This window comes from Vipera ursinii, assembly GCF_947247035.1.
Source record: "Vipera ursinii genome assembly, chromosome: 17".
NCBI classification, from domain to species: Eukaryota; Metazoa; Chordata; class Lepidosauria; order Squamata; family Viperidae; genus Vipera; species Vipera ursinii.
In genome coordinates, this window is record NC_139530.1 from 5,146,261 (window position 1) to 5,167,631 (window position 21,371).

At 58.8% G+C, this 21,371-nt stretch overlaps 2 protein-coding genes across 2 annotated transcripts in view; one reads left to right on the forward strand and one right to left on the reverse strand.

Moving 5' to 3' along the window:
- HSPG2 (heparan sulfate proteoglycan 2) overlaps positions 1-13,604 on the reverse strand; it is a 69,461-nt gene extending 55,857 nt beyond the window's left edge. The window contains 1 exon segment of the mRNA XM_083375651.1: positions 13,439-13,604. Coding sequence (XP_083231777.1) covers positions 13,439-13,492 — 54 coding nt within the window. The 5' untranslated portion in view covers positions 13,493-13,604.
- Positions 13,605-17,021: 3,417 nt separating this feature from the next.
- On the forward strand, positions 17,022-21,068 carry CELA3B (chymotrypsin like elastase 3B; the record flags this gene model as incomplete). The annotated part of the gene is made up of 8 exons (XM_083375901.1): positions 17,022-17,061; positions 17,591-17,682; positions 17,941-18,038; positions 18,236-18,370; positions 18,517-18,653; positions 18,740-18,882; positions 20,335-20,487; positions 20,837-21,068. 8 exons carry the CDS (start codon positions 17,022-17,024, stop codon positions 20,858-20,860), a joined length of 822 nt encoding a protein of 273 aa, XP_083232027.1. The 3' UTR covers positions 20,861-21,068.
- Positions 21,069-21,371: the final 303 nt, after the last annotated feature.

A 21,371-nucleotide genomic window follows, 5' to 3' on the forward strand; every position in this document is an offset into this window, starting at 1 on the left:
GGTGGGGGGGGGGGGCGGGGGGGGCAGGGGGGTGGTGGAAGCAAAAGGGAGAGCTGATCTTCCTTCTCCTTGCGCAGCCCCAGAGATGCCCAGCTGCTCCCTTGGGGATGGAGAGGCGAGCTGCCAATCAAGGCCTCAGCCGCTCACGCCGAGAAGGCTGGCATGGGCACCGGCAAAGCCTCCCAGCCATCCAGAGGACACAGGGGAGTGGTGGTGGTCAGTGCAGCAGCCTTGCCCGTCCGCTGGATCCCAGCTGGGTGGACGCAGCCAACCCCACAAGGGAGGGGTGTGTGTGTGTGTGTGTGTGTGTGTGTGTGTGTGTGTAAAAGAAACTCGTTCTTACGGTGGGGGGGATTTCAATTTTAATTTAATTTTAATTTATTAATATTTCTATACCGCCCTTCTCCCGAAGGACTCAGGGCAGTGTACAGGGCAAGAATAAAATACAAAATTACAAAAGTTAAAAGTAATTAAATAAATGCCCGTTAAAAGAACAATCAATACATAATAAAAAAACCCCAATAAAATAATAATAAAACCCCCCCCAATCCCCCCTCAGGCCAAGGCACCCCCGTTTTCTGAGTTGCCCCGAATACGCTGAATCGTAAAACTGACCCGACGACGGGAACCTTCGGCAAGCTGCACAAGTTGTGCGAATGCAGCCACTTGGCTTTGCTTGACCTGCAGATCTGGGGGGGGGGGTGAGGCAGCGATGCCCCCTTTCCTGCTCCCCCTCCCGGCCCTCAACCCGGCCGGCTCCTCCCCGCCCATCCTGCCTAGCGCCTGGCGCAGCTTCCAGGATGCCCGGACCTGAGTGGCCAGCACCCACGGCGGCCTTCCTGAGTCTGGCTGGATGTTCCCGCCCTGGGAGAGGCCCCCCCCCCACGTGAAGAAGAGGGCGCGCCGTCCCCTTTTTGGCACCGGGTGCAAAGGGAGGAGCGCGGCGGAGGAAGGGAAGCAGGTACAGGACTGCTCCCTGCCACGGCTGGCAGGGGAACATCTGGGCACGGGGACGAGCGCACGCACGCACGCACACCACTCTTCCTGGCGCTTCTGCCCCCCCCCCTTCCTGCAGGAGCTGATCCCGCTGGGGAGCTGCCCTGTGCCGCCCCCCCACACACACCAAAAAAAGGGCTGGAGGTTGTTTTTTTTCCCCCCCTCCGCTGCTCTCGCCCTGGCGGGATTTGATGTCAGAGTAGTTAGTCCAGACCTTTCAGGCTTACAAATCCCATCGTCCTCGCTGTGTCGGGCACAGCGGAACCCTCCCCTCTCCGCGGCTCGTTTTTACGCCCCTTTTCCCACCCACCCCCCGTGCTTAGGAAAATGGAAGCTGCATTGCCTTCCCCCCCCGCCCCAAACAATGACCATCTCTTCCCGCAACATCGGGGCGCTATTTAAAGACCGAGGCCTTGACCGGTTTCCTGAAATTGTCCCGGGAGGGGAGAAACTTTGCACAAACACGTCCAGCCTCTTGAAAGCTCACAGTTCCTTCCTCCCCCCCCGAAAACAGTCTCCCCCCCCCAGCCTTCCCTTCCTGCTCCCAAATGTGTCCCAAAGGAGAATGTCCAGCTTTGGCCGTGAGAAGGTCAAAAGGCTCCGCGGGTGACCGTTGCAGGGATGGCCCTTGGAGGGGGGAATAAGCAGGGCCTTTTTGGAGGTGGCCCCTGCAAGGTGCCTTTAAACAAGCAAGGCAGAGAAGCCAGACCCCGTTGGGGGGGTCATCCGTTGGGACAAAGGCGTCATCTCTATAAATAACTCCGGGCAGCAGACGTAACTGATTACTCCTCTTTCTTTTCCATTTTCTTCACAACGGCCTTGTTAGGTGGGCTGCACTGAGTCAGAGAGAAGGACTGGCCCAAAGTCGCCCAGCCGGCTTTCACGCCTAAGGCGGGACTAGAACTCTCCGTCTCCTGGTGACAGGCCCAAAGTCACCTCGTGAGCTTTCATGCCTAAGGCGGGACTAGAACTCGCCATTTCACAGTTACTGGCCCAAAGTCACCCTGCCGGCTATCGCGACGAAGGCACACTAGAACTCTCGGTCGCCTGGCGATTGGCGCATAGTCGCCCAGCTGGCTTTCATGCCTAAGGCGGGACTAGAACTCGCCATTTCACAGTTACTGGCCCAAAGTCACCCTGCCGGCTATCGCGACGAAGGCACACTAGAACTCTCGGTCGCCTGGCGATTGGTCCAAAGTCGCCCAGCGGGCTCTCACGCCTAAGGCGGGAATAGAACTCACCATTTCACAGTTACTGGCCCAAAGTCACCCTGCCGGCTATCGCGACGAAGGCACACTAGAACTCTCAGTCGCCTGGCGACTGGCGCATGGTCGCCCAGCTGGCTTTCATGCCTAAGGCGGGACTAGAACTCGCCATTTCACAGTTACTGGCCCAAAGTCACCCTGCCGGCTATCGCGATGAAGGCACACTAGAACTCTCGGTCGCCTGGCGATTGGCGCATGGTCGCCCAGCTGGCTTTCACGCCTAAGGCGGGACTAGAACTCACCATTTCAGAGTTATTGGCCCAAAGTCACCCTGCCGGCTATCGCGACGAAGGCACACTAGAACTCTCGGTCGCCTGGCGATTGGCCTAAAGTCACCCAGCGGGCTCTCACGCCTAAGGCGGGACTAGAACTCACCACCTCCTGGTGATTGGCCCAAAGTCACCCTGCCTGCTTTCATGCGTAAAGCGGGACTAGAACTCACCGTCTCCTGGTTTCTGGCCTGGTGCCTTCACCACTAGACCAAATTAGCTCTGGGGGAGGGGCACTTTTTCATTCTGCTGCCTGACTCCAGCTCCTCTTTGTGACTGCAAGTCCTGCCCCATTTTTTTTTCCTCCTCCCGGCTGCCAGGTTTCCGCCCCCCCACCCCCCCAGCTGCTGAACTGCTCTGCAGGCTTCCTGCCCCCCCCCCAGAAAGCCCCTGCCAACAGAGAGCTCCGGGGCCCGAAGGCCAGGCGCTTCCTTCTCGGACCTTTCCAAGGGACTCGGTACAGGAAGGGGAGGAAAGGAGTGCCCCCCCCCCGTGGCACCATCCATCTTCCTCCGCTCGGCCCTTTAATCAAGGAGGAAGACCCCTCCTTCCCCAAAGTCCCCCAAATCCTGTGCCAGGAGGGGAGAGGAAGGAAGGGGTGGCATGGAGCCTCCGGGAGGAAGGACACCCCCATTCAGCCAACCCTGCCGGAAAACCCACGGGGCTTCGGATCAGAGTTCAGGAGAGCGCAAGCTTCTAGTCCTCAAGGTTCCAAACCCTGGCACTCCCAACCACCCTTACAAGTGCAGGCAGAGGCCTAGCTTAGCCGAGGAGACTAAGAGAGAGAGAGGGAGGGAGAATAAGAATGTGTGTGAGAGAGGGAGGGAGGGAAAGAATGAGAAAGAAAGAAAGAGAATGAGAAAGAATGAGAAAGAGAGAGAGAGAAAGTGAAAGAGAGAATAAGAGCAATTATTCTATTCCGGATTGCACTGCTGCGCGCGGCTTTGAACGGGGCCCTTTCATCCCTGCTGCCTCTCCTGGGGCTCCCAGGCCCCCTGCCTCCTCATTCCCCCCACCCCACCCCCAAAAAAGGGGAAGAGAGAGAGGGAGGAAAGGGAGGGAGGGAAAGAGAGAATGAGAACGAGAAAGTGAAAGAGTGAAAGAGAGAGGGAGGGAGAGAACGAGAGAATGCGAGAGGAAGACAGAGTGAGGAGGATGGAGGGAGAGAATGAGAGAACGAGAGATAGAGAGAGAGGGAGAGAACGAGAGATAGGGAGAGAGAATGAGAAAAAGAAAGAGAGGGAGGGAGAGAGAAAGAGGGAGAGAGAGAAAGTGAGAGAGAGAGAGAGAGAGGAGGGAGAGAGAGAGAAAGTGAAAGAGAGGGAGGGAACGAGAGAAAGAAAGAGAGGGGGGAGGAAGAGAGAAAGGGAGAGAGAGAGAGAAAGTGAAAGACGGAGGGAGGAAGGGAGAATAAGGATGTGTGTGAGAGAGAGGGAGGGAGAGAAAGAATGAGAAAGAAAGAAAGAAAGAAAAGGAAGAAAGAAAGAAAGAAAGAAAGAAAGAAAGAAGAAAGAAAGAAAGAAAGAAAGAAAGAAAGAAAAAGAAAGAGGGGGAAGAGAGAAAGAGAGAAAGTGAAAGAGAGGGAGGGAGGGAGGGAGAATAAGAATGTGTGTGAGGGAGGGAGGGAGGGAAAGAATGAGAAAGAAAGAAAGAGAGAGAGAGAGAGAGAGAGAAAACAGTGAAAGAGAGAGAGGGAGGGAGAATAAGAATGTGTGTGAGAGAGGGAGGGAGAGAAAGAATGAGAAAGAAAGAAAGAGAATGAGAAAGAGGGAGGGAGAATAAGAATGTGTGTGAGAGAGGGAAGGAGAGAAAGAATGAGAAAGAGAGAGAAAGAGAGAGAGGGAGAGAATATCACCCCTTGGAACCCTAACCCTCTAATTATCGGCCTCAAAAGTCAGATTTGGAGGCCACTTTGGCCTCCAAAACAGATCCCTTCGCTTCCAGGGCAGAGACTGGAGAACTCCAAAGGTTGCAGGGACAAACAGAAAAGGAGGGGGGGTCTTCCTCCCCCCCCTAACCCCCACTGGCACCGGCTCCCCTCCTGGTCTCCGCCCCCCCCCTCGCCGCCCAGGGCCTCAGGCCCAGGCAGAAACAGCAGCCAGGCGCTCCCCCCCCTTTGAATCTGAGCCCCTTCCTCCCCCCCCCCCCCGGTGCTTCCCACACTGCCCGGTCACTCTTTCCATGGGGAGGATTTTCCATGGGGAGGATTCTGTTATCGCTTCCCACAGGCTGCGAATAATCCTCTCTTCCCGCCCCCCCTCCCCGCATTTCCAAAGGGAGGAAACGGAGCTTGTGCGGGGAGGGGGGGGCGCAAAGGAGGAGGGGGGGCTCTCTGCTGCAGGAAGGACGGGATGGGTCAGACCAGGATGGGACGGCTATCCCGCCGAGCCCTTCCAGCCCCTTTGAGCTAGGGAAAGATCACCGTTGCCCCCCCCCTCCTATGCCCCCCTTCCCATGCCCCCCCTCGAGAAGGCCAGCAGCGGGCAGGGCCTGGCAAACGGGGCAATGAGGAGGAGAAACTCAAGAAGTGCCCCAGGACTGCTGGGACACCAGAATGCAGCTCTGGGGGCTGTGCCCCCCCCACCCCACCCCAAAAAGTAGGGCAGTTGAAGCTGTCCAGCGAGGTGGGGAGCTGACCCCGACAATCCAGGACTTCATCCGGAGGAGCCAGCCGCCGCCCTCCTTCCCGCAAGGAAAGGCAGCCAACCCACCAATCCGTCATTTTTATTTATACAGCCTCGGGCGTATAAATACATTTCTTTAGAAATCCACAAAGCAGCCGGGCGCGGGCACCGGTGAGAAGGTGTCGCTTTTCCAGGGCCCCCAAAAATACACCCGGGGCAGCCGAGGCGGTGGCGTGCCCGTCTGAGCCAAGATCCTTCCCCGTGCCCTCGTGCCAACCAAGGCAGTTCTCGCCCGCTGGGGCAAGCGAGGAGGCTCCGATGCCCGCCGGGAACGAAAAACCCGAGCCGGCTTTGCCGCTGCTGAGGCTCGTACCCTGTGCCCAGCCGAAACCTCTGGAGGGCAGCTGGAGGGGTCCTTCCGCCCGCGAGACCCTCAAAGCCACCTCTGGGGACTGGCACCTACCCCTCCCCAACCCCGGCACAGCCTCTGCAGAAACAGAAAGGGAGGCACCGGGATGGCAAAGGCCGGTCACCAAGCAGGACAGCCCAGGATATCTCTAGCCCAGAGGCTCCAGTTGCCTTGCCCTAGTTCAGGGGTCCTCACACTTGGGCCCTTGGAGGACTTGGGGACTTCGACTCCCAGAATTCCTCAGCCGGGACACGCGTGGGATTCTGGGAGTTGAAGTCCAGGAGTCCTCCAAGGGGCCAAGTTTGAGGAACCCTGGCTTATATGGTCTGTGCTGGCTGAGGAATTCTGGGAGCTGAAGTCCAAGGGCCACGTTTGAAGACCCCTGAGTTGGAAGGGACACCTTGGAGGTCATCTAGCCCAACCCCCCCAGCTCAAGCAGGAGAGTCTATACCGGGGGTCCTCAAACTTAGTCCTTTTATGACTTAAGGCACGCTGGCCGAGGAATTCTGGGAGATGAAGTCCACGAGTCATCCAAAGGGCCACGTTTGAAGACCCCTGCCCTAGTTCTTCTGTGGGTCTCCACCCTCTGCCCTCTTGCCGATTTTTTCCCCAGCCTAGGACAGAAGCGCCTTTTCCGACTCCGGAGTGGTGGGGGTGGGGTGGGGGTGGCTGGCATTTCTCTCCATCTCGCTGAGCCGCCTTGGGGCTGGAAACGGGGTGGGGTGGGAAGAGGCTGGCCCTCATTGTTTCTTTTTTACTTCCTTCACATCATGAAAGGAAGGTGTGTGTGTGGGGGGGGGGGGACTTCCCTGCAGGACTGTTTCGGCCGGCTGCGTCTGGAAAACAGCTGGACTTCTGCAGCCAACGGGCGGTCCAGGTGGGGCCGAAATCAGGGGTCAGGGAGGGAGAAGCCGTCTCGGCAACAAGCGGGGCGAACAGAGTCCTTGCCAACGTGGGGCAAGGCTCTGGGACACACACACACACACACCGCTTTTGCCCTTGGCTTGGCTTGAGCCTCCCCGTGGGAGCAACGGCCCAGGCCAGGCACGGCCGGGGTTTTAGGGCACCTTGGCAAGGGCGGAAGATATGGGACGGAGGCCTGCTTCCCCACCGGGTTTGGACGGGCCCTTCCCAGCCCCAAGAGAGACGGGGCAGCCTCCGTGGGGCAGGGAGACTATGATGAATACTAGCTTAGCTATTTCCGGCCTGCTAGGGCTACAGGAGGCGAGGTCAGGAAGCTGTTTCCGGCTTGGCGGTACCAAGCCCGGGTTCCCCCTGGTCTGGCAGGGAAGCCGGGTTCAAGCGAGGCGAGGGCCCCGAGGCCCCGGCCCCCACGCCGCCGAGGGGAAATGGCGGTGGGGAGATGCCAACAGCCCAACCGTGTCCATCTCTTCTCCAGTCTCCTTCCTGGGCAAATGTCCAAGGCTACAAGTTCAGCCCGGAGGGGGCCAGGCAGAATCTGGCACTCGGCAGCAGCTGGGCAAGATGCCCACCGGCCCCAGTCGCAACCTGTCTGCCCAGTGGAGGGAGGGAGGGAGAGGAAACACGGCGGGCCGGCCTTGCGGGGACACAACCCAAAAGCCAGTTGCAGGGGGGGCGATTGGTGGCTAGCGAAAGGGGCTTGCTGGCCGTTTACGGGGAGCGAAAGGGAGTCAAGGCGTGCGCTGCCAGGCCTCCCTTCAACCCAGGGCAGACGGGCGCCTGAAAACGCACGCCCCCCCCTACAAAAGGGGAGACAGCTCTCTGCACCTCCAACTTCCAGGCGTTTCCTTCAGGCATTCAGATGCCAGGCATGTACACACCAAACCAAATAGGTGAGAAAGAAAGAGAGAGAATGAGAAAGAGAGAGGGAGGGAGAAAGAGAGAGGGAGAGAGGGAAGCTGACCCCAAGAAGAGGGCGAAGGAAGAGGTAGGCCTCTGGGGGAAGACGATGCCCACCCCCTCTTTTGCACCCCAATTTCTGATCTGGTAGTGCACAAACTGGGGGGGAGGGGGAGAGAAAGAGAGAAGGAGAGAGAGAGAAGGAGGAAGGGAGAGAGAATGAGAGAGAGAGAAAGGGAAGGAGAGAGGGACAGAGAAAAAGGGAGAGGGAGGGAGGGAAAGAGAATGGGGGAGGAAAGAGAGAGAGGGAGGGAGGGGGAGAAAAAGAGAAAGAGAGGGAGGAAGGGGGAGAGAAAAAGAGAGAGGGAGGGAGGGAGGGGGAGAGAGAGGGAAAGAGGGAAGGAGAAAGAAAGAGAGAGAATGAGAAAGAGAGAGGGAGGGAGAAAGAGAGAGGGAGAGAGGGAAGGAGAAAGAAAGAGAGGGAAGGAAAGAGACAGAGAGAGAATGAGAAAGAGGGAGAAAGAGAGGGAGAGAGAGAGGGAAGGAAAGAGAGAGGGAAGGTAAAAGAGAATGAGAAAGAGAGGAAGGGAGAAAGAGAGAGAGAGACGGAGAGGGGGAAGGAAAGAGAGAGAGAGAATGAGAAAGAGAAAGAGAGGTACAGAGAAAGAGAGAGAGAGGGAAGGTAAAAGAGAATGAGAAAGAGAGAGGGGAAGGGAGAAAGAGAGAAAGAGAGAGAGAGAGGGAGAGGGGGAAGGAAAGAGAGAGAGAATGAGAAAGAGAAAGAGAGGTACAGAGAAAGAGAGAGAGAGGGAAGGTAAAAGAGAATGAGAAAGAGAGAGGGGAAGGGAGAAAGAGAGAAAGAGAGAGAGAGAGGGAGAGGGGGAAGGAAAGAGAGAGAGAATGAGAAAGAGAAAGAGAGGTACAGAGAAAGAGAGAGAGGGAAGGTAAAAGAGAATGAGAAAGAGAGAGGGGAAGGGAGAAAAAGAGAGAGAGAGAGAGAGAGGGAGAAGGGGAAGGAAAGAGAGAGAGAGAATGAGAAAGAGAAAGAGAGGTACAGAGAAAGAGAGAGAGAGGGAAGGTAAAAGAGAATGAGAAAGAGAGAGGGGAAGGGAGAAAGAGAGAAAGAGAGAGAGAGAGGGAGAGGGGGAAGGAAAGAGAGAGAGAATGAGAAAGAGAGAGGGGAAGGGAGAAAAAGAGAAAGAGTGAGAGAGAGGGAGAAGGGGAAGGAAAGAGAGAGAGAATGAGAAAGAGAGAGAGGTACAGAGAGAGAGAGAGGGAAGGTAAAAGAGAATGAGAAAGAGAGAGGGGAAGGGAGAAAAAGAGAAAGAGAGAGAGGGGGGGGAAGGAAAAAGAGAGAGAGAATGAGAAAGAGAGGTACAGAGAAAGAGAGAGAGAGAGGGAAGGTAAAAGAGAATGAGAAAGAGAGAGGGGAAGGGAGAAAAAGAGAAAGAGAGAGAGAGGGGGGGAAGGAAAAAGAGAGAGAGAATGAGAAAGAGAGGTACAGAGAAAGAGAGAGAGAGAGGGAAGGTAAAAGAGAATGAGAAAGAGAGAGGGGAAGGGAGAAAAAGAGAGAGAGAGAGAGAGAGAGAGAGAGAGAGAGAGAGAGAGAAGTTAATTGCAAGGGAAGACACAGCGTTTGGAGAAAAAAAAACCAGTGCGCGGAGGGAGGGGGCAGTTAAAACATTCCCAGCCCAGGGTGGCGCTGGGGGGCACGGGTGGTCTGAAATACGAGTCCAAGGCACACAGAAGGGCTCCTTAAGTCACTTAACTACCTTTTAATTGCTAACCCGTGAGCCTTCAAGGATTTGGGGAGGCGGGACAGCTAGCTGCCCCGGGAAGGCCATGCCCGCTTCCGGGAAGCTCCGCAGGCAGAAAGCAGGCCTGCCCGATCGGTGGTGCCCACCCCCCATACACACACACACACACACTGTGCCCCAGCCGCCAGCTCCGTCTCCTTGACCCTCAGACCGGCTCTGAACAGAGTTTCTCCCCACCCACCCCGCCGTCAAGTTTATTCTCTGCTGGAGCTTCTGGTCCAAAAGCAGCGACATTCCTCTCCCTGCCCAAATTATCCTTCTGAGCCGACTCCAAAATAGCAGCCGACGGGCCGCAGGCACAGGGAGAGATGATGGGGGTGGGGATGGAGGGACAGGGGGGGGGGTGGGAGGAAGAAGGGGGAAGGAAGAGATTTTTCCCCCACCCCCCCACCCCCATATCAGCCGGAAAAAGAAGGCATCTTCCGAGAATTCCCAGCAGCCCAGCCCCGAAAGGGCTTTTGACCGCCCCACGGGACAAACGGGCCGCTTGGGGGGCCAGTTCTAAAACTGCCTCATTTCAAACCCACCGGGACTGTCCGGCGATCCGGCAGGGCACCGGTCCAACTCCTCTAGAGACTGGGGGACGGTGTGGAGGGGGGGGGGGTTTGGTCAACGGCAAGGCAACACCCCTGGAAGACGCATCAGCCGGTGGGAAGGATCCACAGGTGTGGGCCAAAGGCCAGGCCCCACCCTTTGCAGGGCAGAAAGCCACTCAAAGTGGGGAGGATTCCCCGGCCCCCCAGCCAGGCCGAAGCAGCCTCGCTTGCCAGCCATGCCTGTGGGCAGGGGTCGGCAACCTCGGCTCTTTTATGACTCGTGGACTTCAACTCCCAGAATTCCTGAGCCAGCTCAGGAATTCTGGGAGTTGAAGTCCACGAGTCATAAAAGAGCCGAGGTTGCCGACCCCTGCCTGTGGGGAAGCTCCTCCGGCCCCATGGCATCACTGGCACGCAGCCGCCGAGGTCCCACCCCCTCCAACCTGCTTATCAGGCATTCCTCCCATGCTCTTTGCCCTCTTTGCAGCCAGCGGGGAGGTGGGGGGGGTGGTTGGCAGAGCAAAAGGCCTCCCCAACTTAACCCCTTGCGTGGAAACCACACACCCAGGGAGAGGAGGGGAAGGCGGGCACGTTTGGCCTGCAGCCTCCGCCCGAAGGCACTTGCTCCCTGGGGGAAAAAGGCCGTCCGGAAGAGGGTCCCGCCTCGGAGACCCGGCTCCCAGCACCCCGAAGCTCTCCTGGGTTCCAGAGAAGGAACCCACGGGGACCCCTGTCCCGAGAACTGGGTCTACCTGCAGAGTGCTTAGGAGGGAAAGGGGGGCCGCAGGTCATCGGGGAGGGGGGGCGGGGCGGCAAAGCATCCCATCCCAGGTGGGGTGCTTGACAGGTAGAGCAGCGGAAGCAGGTGTAAATGCCTCCAGACTCACAGGGGGTTCCCACCCTCTCCCTTCCTCGCCCCCACGGGGAGTCCTCAAAGCCAGAGACCCGAGGAAGGGATGAAGGTTGCCAAACGGAACCAGGACCACACAAAGGCCTCGTGCGGAGAAACCCGCAGCCCACAACCGGTCAGAGGACGGAGAGGCAGCCAGCCGAGTTCGCCTTTTTTTTTTTTTTTTTTGGCCCGCCCAGGAGAGGGTGGCTCAAAATGCTCTACGACCAAACTTGCCCCAAGGCTAACTCTTCCTTTCCCAAACACACACACACACACACACACACACGGCCAGGAGACGCAAGACTGCTCAGGGACCCCTCCCCAAACGTGACGGGCCAGAAACCAGCCTCTTTATTTCGCAAACTACTCCGCAAGAAAATCAAAGCGGGCGTGAACAGAACAGACAAGTTCTTCTAACACAGCCTTGGCGATCTGCAAACTGCACCTTAAGAAGACAAAAAACGCGGTCCGGAATAGTGTGTTAAACCGATCAATTTGCCCCCCTCTCCCCGATTGAGCAACATGGAAAAGTCATCTACCGGTTGAATGGCTTTCCCAAATAAGCTCATCTTCTGGATCAACACAACACACACACACACACACACACACAGAGTCAAAGACTAACAGGGTTTTGAGATGAAACAACCGTCCAAGGACAGACTGGACTGGGAAAAAAACCTCATTTTTCTCCCACCCAAGCAAGCAGGGGAGACCCGCCCGGCATTACGCCGCGCACTTGGGGCAGGCAGGCGGCGTGTGGCGCCTCTGGCTGCTGATGCCATCTTTCCCTGCCTTCCCAAATGCCCAGAATAGAAGGTGGCATGGACCATCTGGAGAACAGGGCCAAGCAAGGCCGTGCCAAGGCAGCAAGCTGGGCACGGGGGAAACCCAGCCCCTTGCCATCCATCCGCTGGTCAAACGGAGCCGGTCTTTGCCTCTGCTTGCCCTGGGCTGCCCTAGAGCCCACCCTGTCCCGCTCAAAGACTGCAGCAGCAAGCGACTGCCGGACCCTCGGCCCCATCCTCCCGGACCCTGGGCCCCATCCTCCCGGACCCTCGGCCCCATCCTCCCGGACCCTCGGCCCCATCCTCCCGGACCCTGGGCCCCATCCTCCCGGACCCTGGGCCCCATCCTCCCGGACCCTCGGCCCCATCCTCCCGGACCCTCGGCCCCATCCTCCCGGACCCTCGGCCCCATCCTCCCGGACCCTGGGCCCCATCCTCCCGGACCCTGGGCCCCATCCTCCCGGACCCTCGGCCCCATCCTCCCGGACCCTCGGCCCCATCCTCCCGGACCCTCGGCCCCATCCTCCCGGACCCTCGGCCCCATCCTCCCGGACCCTCGGCCCCATCCTCCCGGACCCTGGGCCCCATCCTCCCGGACCCTCGGCCCCATCCTCCCGGACCCTCGGCCCCATCCTCCCGGACCCTCGGCCCCATCCTCCTGGACCCTGGGCCCCATCCTCCCGGACCCTCGGCCCCATCCTCCCGGACCCTCGGCCCCATCCTCCCGGACCCTCGGCCCCATCCTCCCGGACCCTCGGCCCCATCCTCCCGGACCCTGGGCCCCATCCTCCCGGACCCTCGGCCCCATCCTCCCGGACCCTCGGCCCCATCCTCCCGGACCCTGGGCCCCATCCTCCCGGACCCTCGGCCCCATCCTCCCGGACCCTCGGCCCCATCCTCCCGGACCCTGGGCCCCATCCTCCTGAACCCTCGGCCCCATCCTCCTGGACCCTCGGCCCCATCCTCCTGGACCCTGGGCCCCATCCTCCTGAACCCTCGCCCCCATCCTCCTGAACCCTGGGCCCCATCCTCCTGAACCCTGGGCCCCATCCTCCTGAACCCTCGGCCCCATCCTCCTGAACCCTCGGCCAGGCTGCAGCCCACCAGGCTGCAGCCCACCAGGCTGCAGCCCACCAGGCTGCAGCCCACCAGGCTGCAGCCCACCAGGCTGCAGCCCACCAGGCTGCAGCCCACCAGGCTGCAGCCCACCAGGCTGCAGCCCACCAGGCTGCAGCCCACCAGGCTGCAGCCCACCAGGCTGCAGCCCACCAGGCTGCAGCCCACCAGGCTGCAGCCCACCAGGCTGCAGCCCACCAGGCTGCAGCCCACCAGGCTGCAGCCCACCAGGCTGCAGCCCACCAGGCTGCAGCCCACCAGGCTGCAGCCCACCAGGCTGCAGCCCACCAGGCTGCAACGAGGCAGGCAGGCAGGCAAACCCATCAGGAACGCGCCCTTAAGACCGGCCATCCAGGGAGGGGCCGGGAGGCCGTGGGATCGACGACCCACCCCCCCATCCCCGCCAAAAAAAGCCAGGCACAAGGGAGCCCATTGTTCGCCGGACGGCCGAGGAGCCGCCCGGACGGGTGGAAGGAAGGAGGCTGCCCACCTGGGAGCAGAGACGGACGGACGGTAGGGAAGGCAGCCGACGGCGGGTCTGGCCCGGCCAGCGGAGGAGCTGCCTGGAAGAGGGACCGAGGAGAGCGCCTCAAAGCCGGAGCGGCGCTGGTAAGTGCCCGGGTATCTCTCCGTCTCTCTCTTCTCTCCTCCAGCGGCGATGCCCGGAGCCCCCGAGACGTGGCGAGGGAGGCCCGGCGCGCTTGAGTTCGAGTCCGGCGCGCGCTTGAGTTCGAATCCGGCGCGCGCTTGAGTTCGAGTCCAAAGCGAGCAGCCCCAGCGCCACGCAGGGCAGCCGCGTTTCCAGTTAGAGCCCCCGCCGTCCTCCCAGCCCAACCCGGCCCGCCTTGGCCCCTAAAAGCGCGACCCCCGGGGACCCCCCCCGGCACCCCCAGCCCTGCCCCGCTTACGCTCAGCACCGCCGCGGCGCAGAGGGCCGCCACCAGCGCCCGGCCGCCGAGCATCGCGGCTGCCCCGAGGCCCGAGTCCGTCCCGCCAAGCCTTCGCCGCCTCTGCCGTCCGCTGCCCCGCTTGCTGCTGCTGCTCGGCGCGGCGAAAGGGCGAGCCCAGCTCAACTTTTTTTCTTTTTTTTTTGCAAACCCCCCCCCCCCGCCGCCGGGACTTTTTTTCGCCCCGCCCCGGCCGGCTGGAGCCCCGGCAAACCCGGCCTGGATTCTCCGGCGGACGGGCGCGGGAGAAAGCGGCGGGGTTGGGCTCCGAAGCCCCCACCCCCGCCAACCGCCCCCCCCAAACCAAATCCCTCCCTGCCTGGACACGCCGGCCCCGCCTGTCCCGCCCCCGCAAGGCAGGCAGGCAGGCAGGCAGGCCGGCCTTCCTGCTTGAAGCCGGCCCTACAGCCAGATAAGTCAGGTTGGAACTCCCCCAGAGGTCATCTAGCCCAGCGTTTCCCAACCTTAGGAACTTGAAGATGCGTGGACTTCAACTCCCAGAATTCCCCAGCCAGCTATGCTGGCTGGGGAATTCTGGGAGTTGAAGTCCACGCAACTTCAAGTTCCTAAGGTTGGGAAACGCTGATCTAGCCCACCCACCCACCCCCGACGCTGCCCTCTGCCTCTTCCTCCTCTGAGCGACCTTCAAGAGAGGTGTGTGTGTGTGTGTGCCAAAAGGCCACTGCTTATGGGCATCCAGGATGGGTAGGACCAGGGCTTTTTTTCTCATAGAACGCTCAGAACGGCGTGCCGGCACCTTTTTTGAATGGAACCTTGTAGGGTAGGGCAAGGCGGCTTGTATGACGTGTGTGAGTGCCGGCACCTTTTTTGAATGGAACCTTGTAGGGTAGGGCAAGGCGGGTTGTATGACGTGTGTGAGTGCCGGCACCTTTTTTGAATGGAACCTTGTAGGGTAGGGCAAGGCGGGTTGTATGACGTGTGTGAGTGCCGGCACCTTTTTTGAATGGAACCTTGTAGGGTAGGGCAAGGCGGGTTGTATGACGTGTGTGAGTGCCGGCACCTTTTTTGAATGGAACCTTGTAGGGTAGGCAAGGCGGGTTGTATGACGAGTGTGAGTTCCGGTACCTTTTTTGAATGGAACCTTGTAGGGTAGGCAAGGCGGGTTGTATGACGTGTGTGAGTTCCGGCACCTTTTTCTTTCACACACAAAAAAGCACTGGGTAGGACTGCCCTTGATCTAGGACGAGGGTCTTCCGAATCGGCCCTCTGGATGACTGGTGGACTTCAGCTCCCAGGCTGGCTGAGGAATTCTGGGAGTTGAAGTCCACGAGTCGTCAAAGGGCCGAGTCGGAAGACACACACACACACACACACACACCCCTGATCTTGGGACTCGCCACCGGTCTGGCAGCTGTGAAGTCTTCCCCCCTCGGATGCCCTCCGAATGCAGGAGAGCGGGCTCCGTCTGGTGGCAGGGTGTCCCGCGGGTTAAGGGCATTGTGGTGGGAACCCGCCCGGTCCCTCTAGTCTGCGCTTTGGGCCAGGACAGGGGTAGGCAACCTCGGCTCTTTTATGACTCCTGGACTTCAACTCCCAGAATTCCTCAGCCAGGCAGGCTGGCTGAGGAATTCTGGGAGTTGAAGTCCAGGAGTCGTCAAAGGGCCGAGTTTGGAAGACCCCTGATCTTGGGACTCACCACCAGTCAGAACAGCACTGGGGGAACCTCAGATGCCCAAAGGCCTCAGAAATGGCCTTGGTTCTTAGGCCAGCCAGCAACGCAAAAGCCTCTCCTATCTCATATCCGGATCGTGGCTTGGACAGACGGGCAGAGGGGATGGCCCCTGCCGGCTCTGACGTTCCACAGCAGTCTATCTTCGAAGCGGAAGACCGCCGGGGAGGAACGGCGGGAGCGGCCCCCGTTGCAAGCCTCCCGGCCGCCTTTCGGCCATCCGAGGGCGGTGAAGCCGCCTTGCTTGCGCCGAGCGTGGAGCTGTGTGGCTCTGCCAGCCCGGCTGCCTGGGCTGGCTGACTTGGACTTTCGCACGATGGTGGCTTGTTGGGCGGAAGGCAAAGGCGGCTCGGCACATCCCACGAGGAGCCACAAAGCTGGCACGCTTTGCGTTCCCACCTGAGCCAGATCAGACGCAGCCCCTCGGCGCCGGCCCGAGGCTCTCTGGCTCAGGTGAGGGGGGTGGGTGACTCTTTGGGAAGAAACCACCCCCCCGCCTCAAAAAAGACCCTTTTCCTTGGAAAACCCTTTTGAGGTGGCCTTTCTGGAAACGGAAGCGGCCGAACCGTCCAGTCCTGGGCGCTGGGCCTCCGCCAAGCCAGGGAAGGACCAGCTCTCCAGCGATAGAGGGGTCCAAAGAGGAGACCTCCTTCACTTCCCCCTCCCCTTGCCCCTCCCTCTTCCTCACCCCCCCACCCCCCCCACCCCCTGCTCCAAGAGTCACCTTCCCGCCTGGCTCCAGCTGGTTAATGATTTCTAAGATAACCTGCCCATCTGCTTGGGTTCCCAGGCCCTGCCGGGAGAAGAAGCAGCAGCAGCGGGTAGGGTGGGGTGGGGTGGGGGGGGCTTCAGGGACAGCCTAGCTGGGCTCTGGAGGCCCCAGAAGGGCGGGAGTTCCCAGCCGAAGGAGAGCTGAGGTGTGAAGCAAGTCTCTGGGATCCGGCTCTTATTTGGTGGGGGAAAAAATAAAATAAATCCCCAAACGGCAGCCAGAATTCTGGAAATGGCTCAGCCCCAGGCAAGGCAAGGCTTGGCCAACTGACCGTCCCCTTTCGGGGGGGGAGGTTGGTGACCGGCTACCCCCCCCCTCTTTCTTATCTGACTAAAGATCTGCCGAGATCTTTCCCCTTCCTTCCTTCTTCGGCCAGGCTTTGAATGAGCGTATTAAATAGTGGGGGGGGGGGGAAGAGAGGGGGGGGAGAGAGAAAGAGACACCGACATTACCATGAAAGGCTATGAAAGAGAAAGCGGCTACGGATGCCAAGATGGACAGCCCCGGAGAATGCCAGCTTCTCCCTGGCTCTGGTTTTCTGGGGATGTCAAAGGAAGAGGCCCTCTGCGGATGCTCAGAGGCGCTCTCTTCTCTCTCTCTCTCTTCTCTCTTCTCTCCTCTCTCTCTCTCTCTCTCTCTCTCTCTCTCTCTCTCTCTCTCGGACAGCCCGGTGGGGGGAGATGGGTGCGTGCTGGAGAGAGAGGCTGGGGTCTCCTCCCATCAGGGCAGGTCAGCCCCGCTGGGTCAAAGCGAGGCTGGCCAAGCCTCGAACCCTGGGCCTTCTCTTGGTCCCTTCTTCGCGCCGAGACAAGCTTCTAGTCCTCCTGGCCCCCGACGGAAGCTAACCTGAGTTAAGATCAGAGGTAACGCCCCCTGCTCTGGGCCCGTCAGGCCTTTTGCCCTGCCGGCACGGATTGGCAGCGCCCCAGAAATGCCCCCTAGTCCCCCCCCTCCCTTGTCCTCCGAACAGCTGGGGGGCAGATAGGAGCCGGGGGACCCAAGGCTAACCTCCGTCCTTGAGCTGGGCATAAAAGGGGCTGCAGCTAACGCCTCGCTCCCAGAGGGTCACTCTGCCATCAGCAATGTGGAGACTCCTGGTTGCGTTCCTGCTGGCCGCCGAGGGTAAAGCCCAGCACCTGGGCATGGGGCACGGGGCACCTTGCCGGGCTCCCGGCAAAGGCGGAGAACGAGGCTCCCATGCCAGGCCAAAAAAAAATTATGTTTTTTTTTGGTGGCTCTCCTTTCTGCCGGGCCACTGGGCATCAACCCCAAGAGTTGGGGGCCTTGGCTCTGGCCAGTCCTTGGAGGGCTGTTCAGGCAAAGCAGGTGGCAGGGTGTGTGTGTCTGTGTGTGTCTGTGTGTGTCTGTGTGTGAGGCTGTGTGTGAGGCTGTTGTGGAAGCAGACACACCTACTCCCTTTGCACAGCTCCAGGCACTGGATTGGCATTTGCAGAAGAGGGGTGTGTGTGTGGTTGACTAGTATTTCACTGAGTGTGTGTGTGTGTGTGTGTGTGTGTGTGTACGCACTCACGTAGAGAGTTAGTGGCCAGGAAGAGCAGGGAAACAGACCTAAAGTCGGAAAGGCAACTTCCGTGTGACTAAGATTGTGTGATATTTTTTTTTTCCCTCCCACCCCCCAACTTCTGCACAGCCCACGGCTGCGGAGACCCATCCTACTCCCCCATCCGAACCGGAAGGGTGGTCAACGGGGAAGATGCCATTCCTCACAGCTGGCCCTGGCAGGTAAGTGGGGCGACACCACCCCCCCCGCACACACACCCCATTCCAAGTAGCCACGCTTGCAGCCCCACCAGAAAGGCAGGGAAAAGGGTGGGTGGGTGGGGAGCTTCCCTGGAGAAAAGCCGCTCACCACTGCCGGGGATCAGGAACTGCTGACGCAGCACACTCTGGAGGGGGAAACGTCTGCGTGTGTGTGTGTGTGTGTGTGTGTGTGTGTGTGTGTGTGTGACAGTAAGCCCACCCACCTCTTGTTTGCTGCAGGTGTCTCTGCAGTACCAGTCTGGCGACTATTTCTACCACACCTGTGGGGGGAGCCTCATCCACCCCAACTGGGTGATGACGGCCGGACATTGCATCAGGTGAGTCCCCTCAGACACCGCCGGGCTCCGGGCGTGGGGCTGGGCGCGGGCGCAGGACAGGCAGAGGAGCCCCTCCGCCCCAGCCTTTCTTGGGTTGCCCACCGAGACCCCCGGGTTACAGCCTCCCTCGCTAAGGGAGGGCTGAAGCAGATCCACCCCCCAACCCCGGATCTCACCCCGCTGCCCCCTCCCATCAGTTCACAGTTACGCTACCGGGTGGTCCTGGGTGACCACGACCTGTTCACACAAGAGGGCCCGGAACAGTACATCCCGATTAATCCCGGGGACATCATCGTGCATCCCGGCTGGAACCCCAATTGCGTCAGCTGCGGGTGAGTGGAAGCCTCCCTGCCGCAAAGGAAGCGGTGGGACCGGGGTGTATGTGTGCGTGTGTGTGTCTTCTTGCAAAGGAAGTCCCAGGCGGGGAAGGAAAAAGCCCCCCCCCCGCACGAAACACCGACACTGCCTCCTCTTCCAGGGATGACATTGCCCTGATCAGACTCTCCCGCCCGGCCGTGCTCAACGACAAGGTGAAGTTGGCTTGCTTGCCCCCACGAGGAGACGTGGTTCCCAACAACCATCCCTGCTACATCACTGGCTGGGGCACGCTTTACAGTAGGTCCTGGCTGGGTGGGTGGCTGGGTGGGTGGGGGTAAAGGTGGGCACGGGAAGCCGGTCACCGGGCGTCGTTTCTCTTCCAGCCGGAGGCAGCATCCCTAGCATCCTCCAACAAGCCTTACTGCCTGTGGTAGATCACCCCCATTGCTCCCAGCCGGATTGGTGGGGAACGACGGTCAAGGAGAACATGGTGTGTGCCGGTGGGGACATCAAAGCCGGCTGCAACGTGAGTAGAGGGCCGGAGGGGCGCTGGGGGTGGGACAGTCGGGGGGGGTGTTCGGAGGAAGTGCTGCCATGGGGGCAAAGGAAGCTGGAAACTCCTTTCCTGGATTAGCAGGCCTGGCACTGCCACCCCCTGGGATTGCGGGGAAATTAGAATAATAATAATAATAATAATAATAATAATAATAATAATAATAATAATAATAATAAGGAGGAGGAGGAGGAGGAGGAGAAGAAGAAGTTGGAAGGGAACTTGGAGGTCATCTAGTCCAACCCCCTGCCCAGGCAGGAAACGCTATACTGGCTGTCCAGTCTCTTCTTAAAAACCTCCAGTGTTGGAGCATTCACCGCTTCTGGAGGCAGGTTGTTCCACTGGTTAATTGTTCTAACTGTCAGGAAGTTTCTCCTTAGTTCCAGGTTGCTTCTCTCCTTGGTTAGTTTCCATCCGTTGCTTCTCGTCCGGCCTTCGGGCGCTTTGGAGAATAGCTTGACTCCCTCTTCTTTGGGGCAGCCCCTGAGATATTGGAAGACTGCTATCATGTCCCCCCTCGTCCTTCATTAAACTAGACCTACCCAATTCCAGCAGCTGTTCCTTATATGTTTTAGCCTCCAATCCCCTGATGGTCTTTGTTGCTCTTCTCGGGACTCTTTCTGGAGTCTCAACATCTTTTTTTACATCGTGGTGACCAAAACCGGACGCAGCGTTCTGCCCCTTCCACCTCTGCGTGTCTGGGCAAAAAGCTCAGCTGCTGAGCTCCGAGGATCCTGTCCCCTGAGCAGGGGACTCTGCGTAAGCAGCAGCCACCTCCAAGAGAGACAGTGTCAGAATCCATTTATATCCCATTCATAAATGTATGTCTAAAATATTACGCCCCTCCCTGGATTCTGCCATTTTCCCCAGGGGAGAAGAGAAGGTGTTTTATTCAGCCTGCCTGCAGGCTGTCTTCAAAGACCAAGGGAAAACCTTTTGAACTGAGGACAACAAAGGGAGAGGGAAGGGAGAAGGAGATCTGGTTCGTATCTCCATTTGAATCTGAAAAAGAAGGAGGCAATAGTCCTAAAGGCACGGGAAGATCCCTCTTTCCCACGAAAGGGTTTGACACCTAAGTTAAATTGATGTGGGTCTGACCAAATGGGTTTTGAGGGGAGGGGATTGAACCGGGAACTCTTTATAAAGTATCAAAGTGTAACACAAGGCCAGATCCTGTCTTGTATTTCCGCAACCGATCATGTCTTAGTAAAAACTCCCTTTTGGACAAGACTTGGCTCCAAGAGTTCTTTATTTTCCTAAGATGTGGATTGGGGTGGGTCCTGACAGCTTTTGCATGGGTGGTTGAGGAACATCAAGGGCAAGGCTCTCCTTCTGCCACTCACAAGCTTTTCAGGCCCTTTAGGGAGGGGGGAAAAACAACAACAACAACCCAGCAGGCTTCTGAGGATGAACTGCATATTTCAGGGTGACTCCGGTGGCCCCCTCAATTGCCCAACTGCTGACGGCCGGTGGTACGTCCAGGGAGTGACCAGCTTCGTCTCGGCGTGGGGCTGCAACACCTTGAAGAAGCCCACGGTCTTCACCCGGGTCTCATATTTCATCCCCTGGATTGAGCAGGTATTGTCCAGTCCCCATATCGGTGTGTGTGTGTGTGTGTACTGTATGTGTGAGTGGGATTGGAGAGCCCCCCTGCCCAGTTGCTGTCCCCTTCGGCGCGCTCCCGGTGTCCGTCCCTTTGCCTCCCAGCGGGACGATCAATCTGATGTTTGCCCTTGAGGGATGCCCTGGTCTTCAAAACATCCTTCCCCTTTCCCACCTGCGCAATCAACACACACACACACCACTCTCCCCTTGGGTCATGGAGAGAAACCCAGCCTTGTGGGTCAGGCCATTCTCGCACGCTCCACAAACCGAGTGCCCTTGCACACAACCTAACCCCAGATCGTTGTCGGTTTTTGCCTTGCAGATCATCTCCAGCTATTCGCCTTAAGCAGAAACTGGTGGCGTTTCCAGATTGAGTTCTGTGTGTGTAAAAAAAACACCAAACCAACACAATAAAAGTCTTCCTAGTTGCAGCACGTCTTTTCTCGGTCTTGTTCAAATCCTCTCCTCTCCGCTGTCATCCAGGGGGTGCCACTGTGTTAGGTCGGGATGGTGGTGACACATGCCACAATGAGGTGTCAATTCCCTGTTCACTCTCTCTGACCCCGGCTGATGAAGGGTGCAAAACTCTACAAGAACTAAGCCAGCGTGATGCTCACCAAAGATTCAAACAAAGGGAAAACTTTTTACTAGCTTTTAAAGAGAATCACTAGTCATGACAAAAAGGGACGCAGTGGCTCAGTGGGTTAGGACGCTGAGCTTGTCGATCAGAAGGTCGGTAGTTTGGCGGGTCGAATCCCGAGTGCCACGTAGCAGAGTGAGCGCCTGTTACTCGTCCCAGCTTCTGCCAACCTAGCAGTTCGAAAGCACGTAAAAATGCAAGTAGAAAAATAGGGACC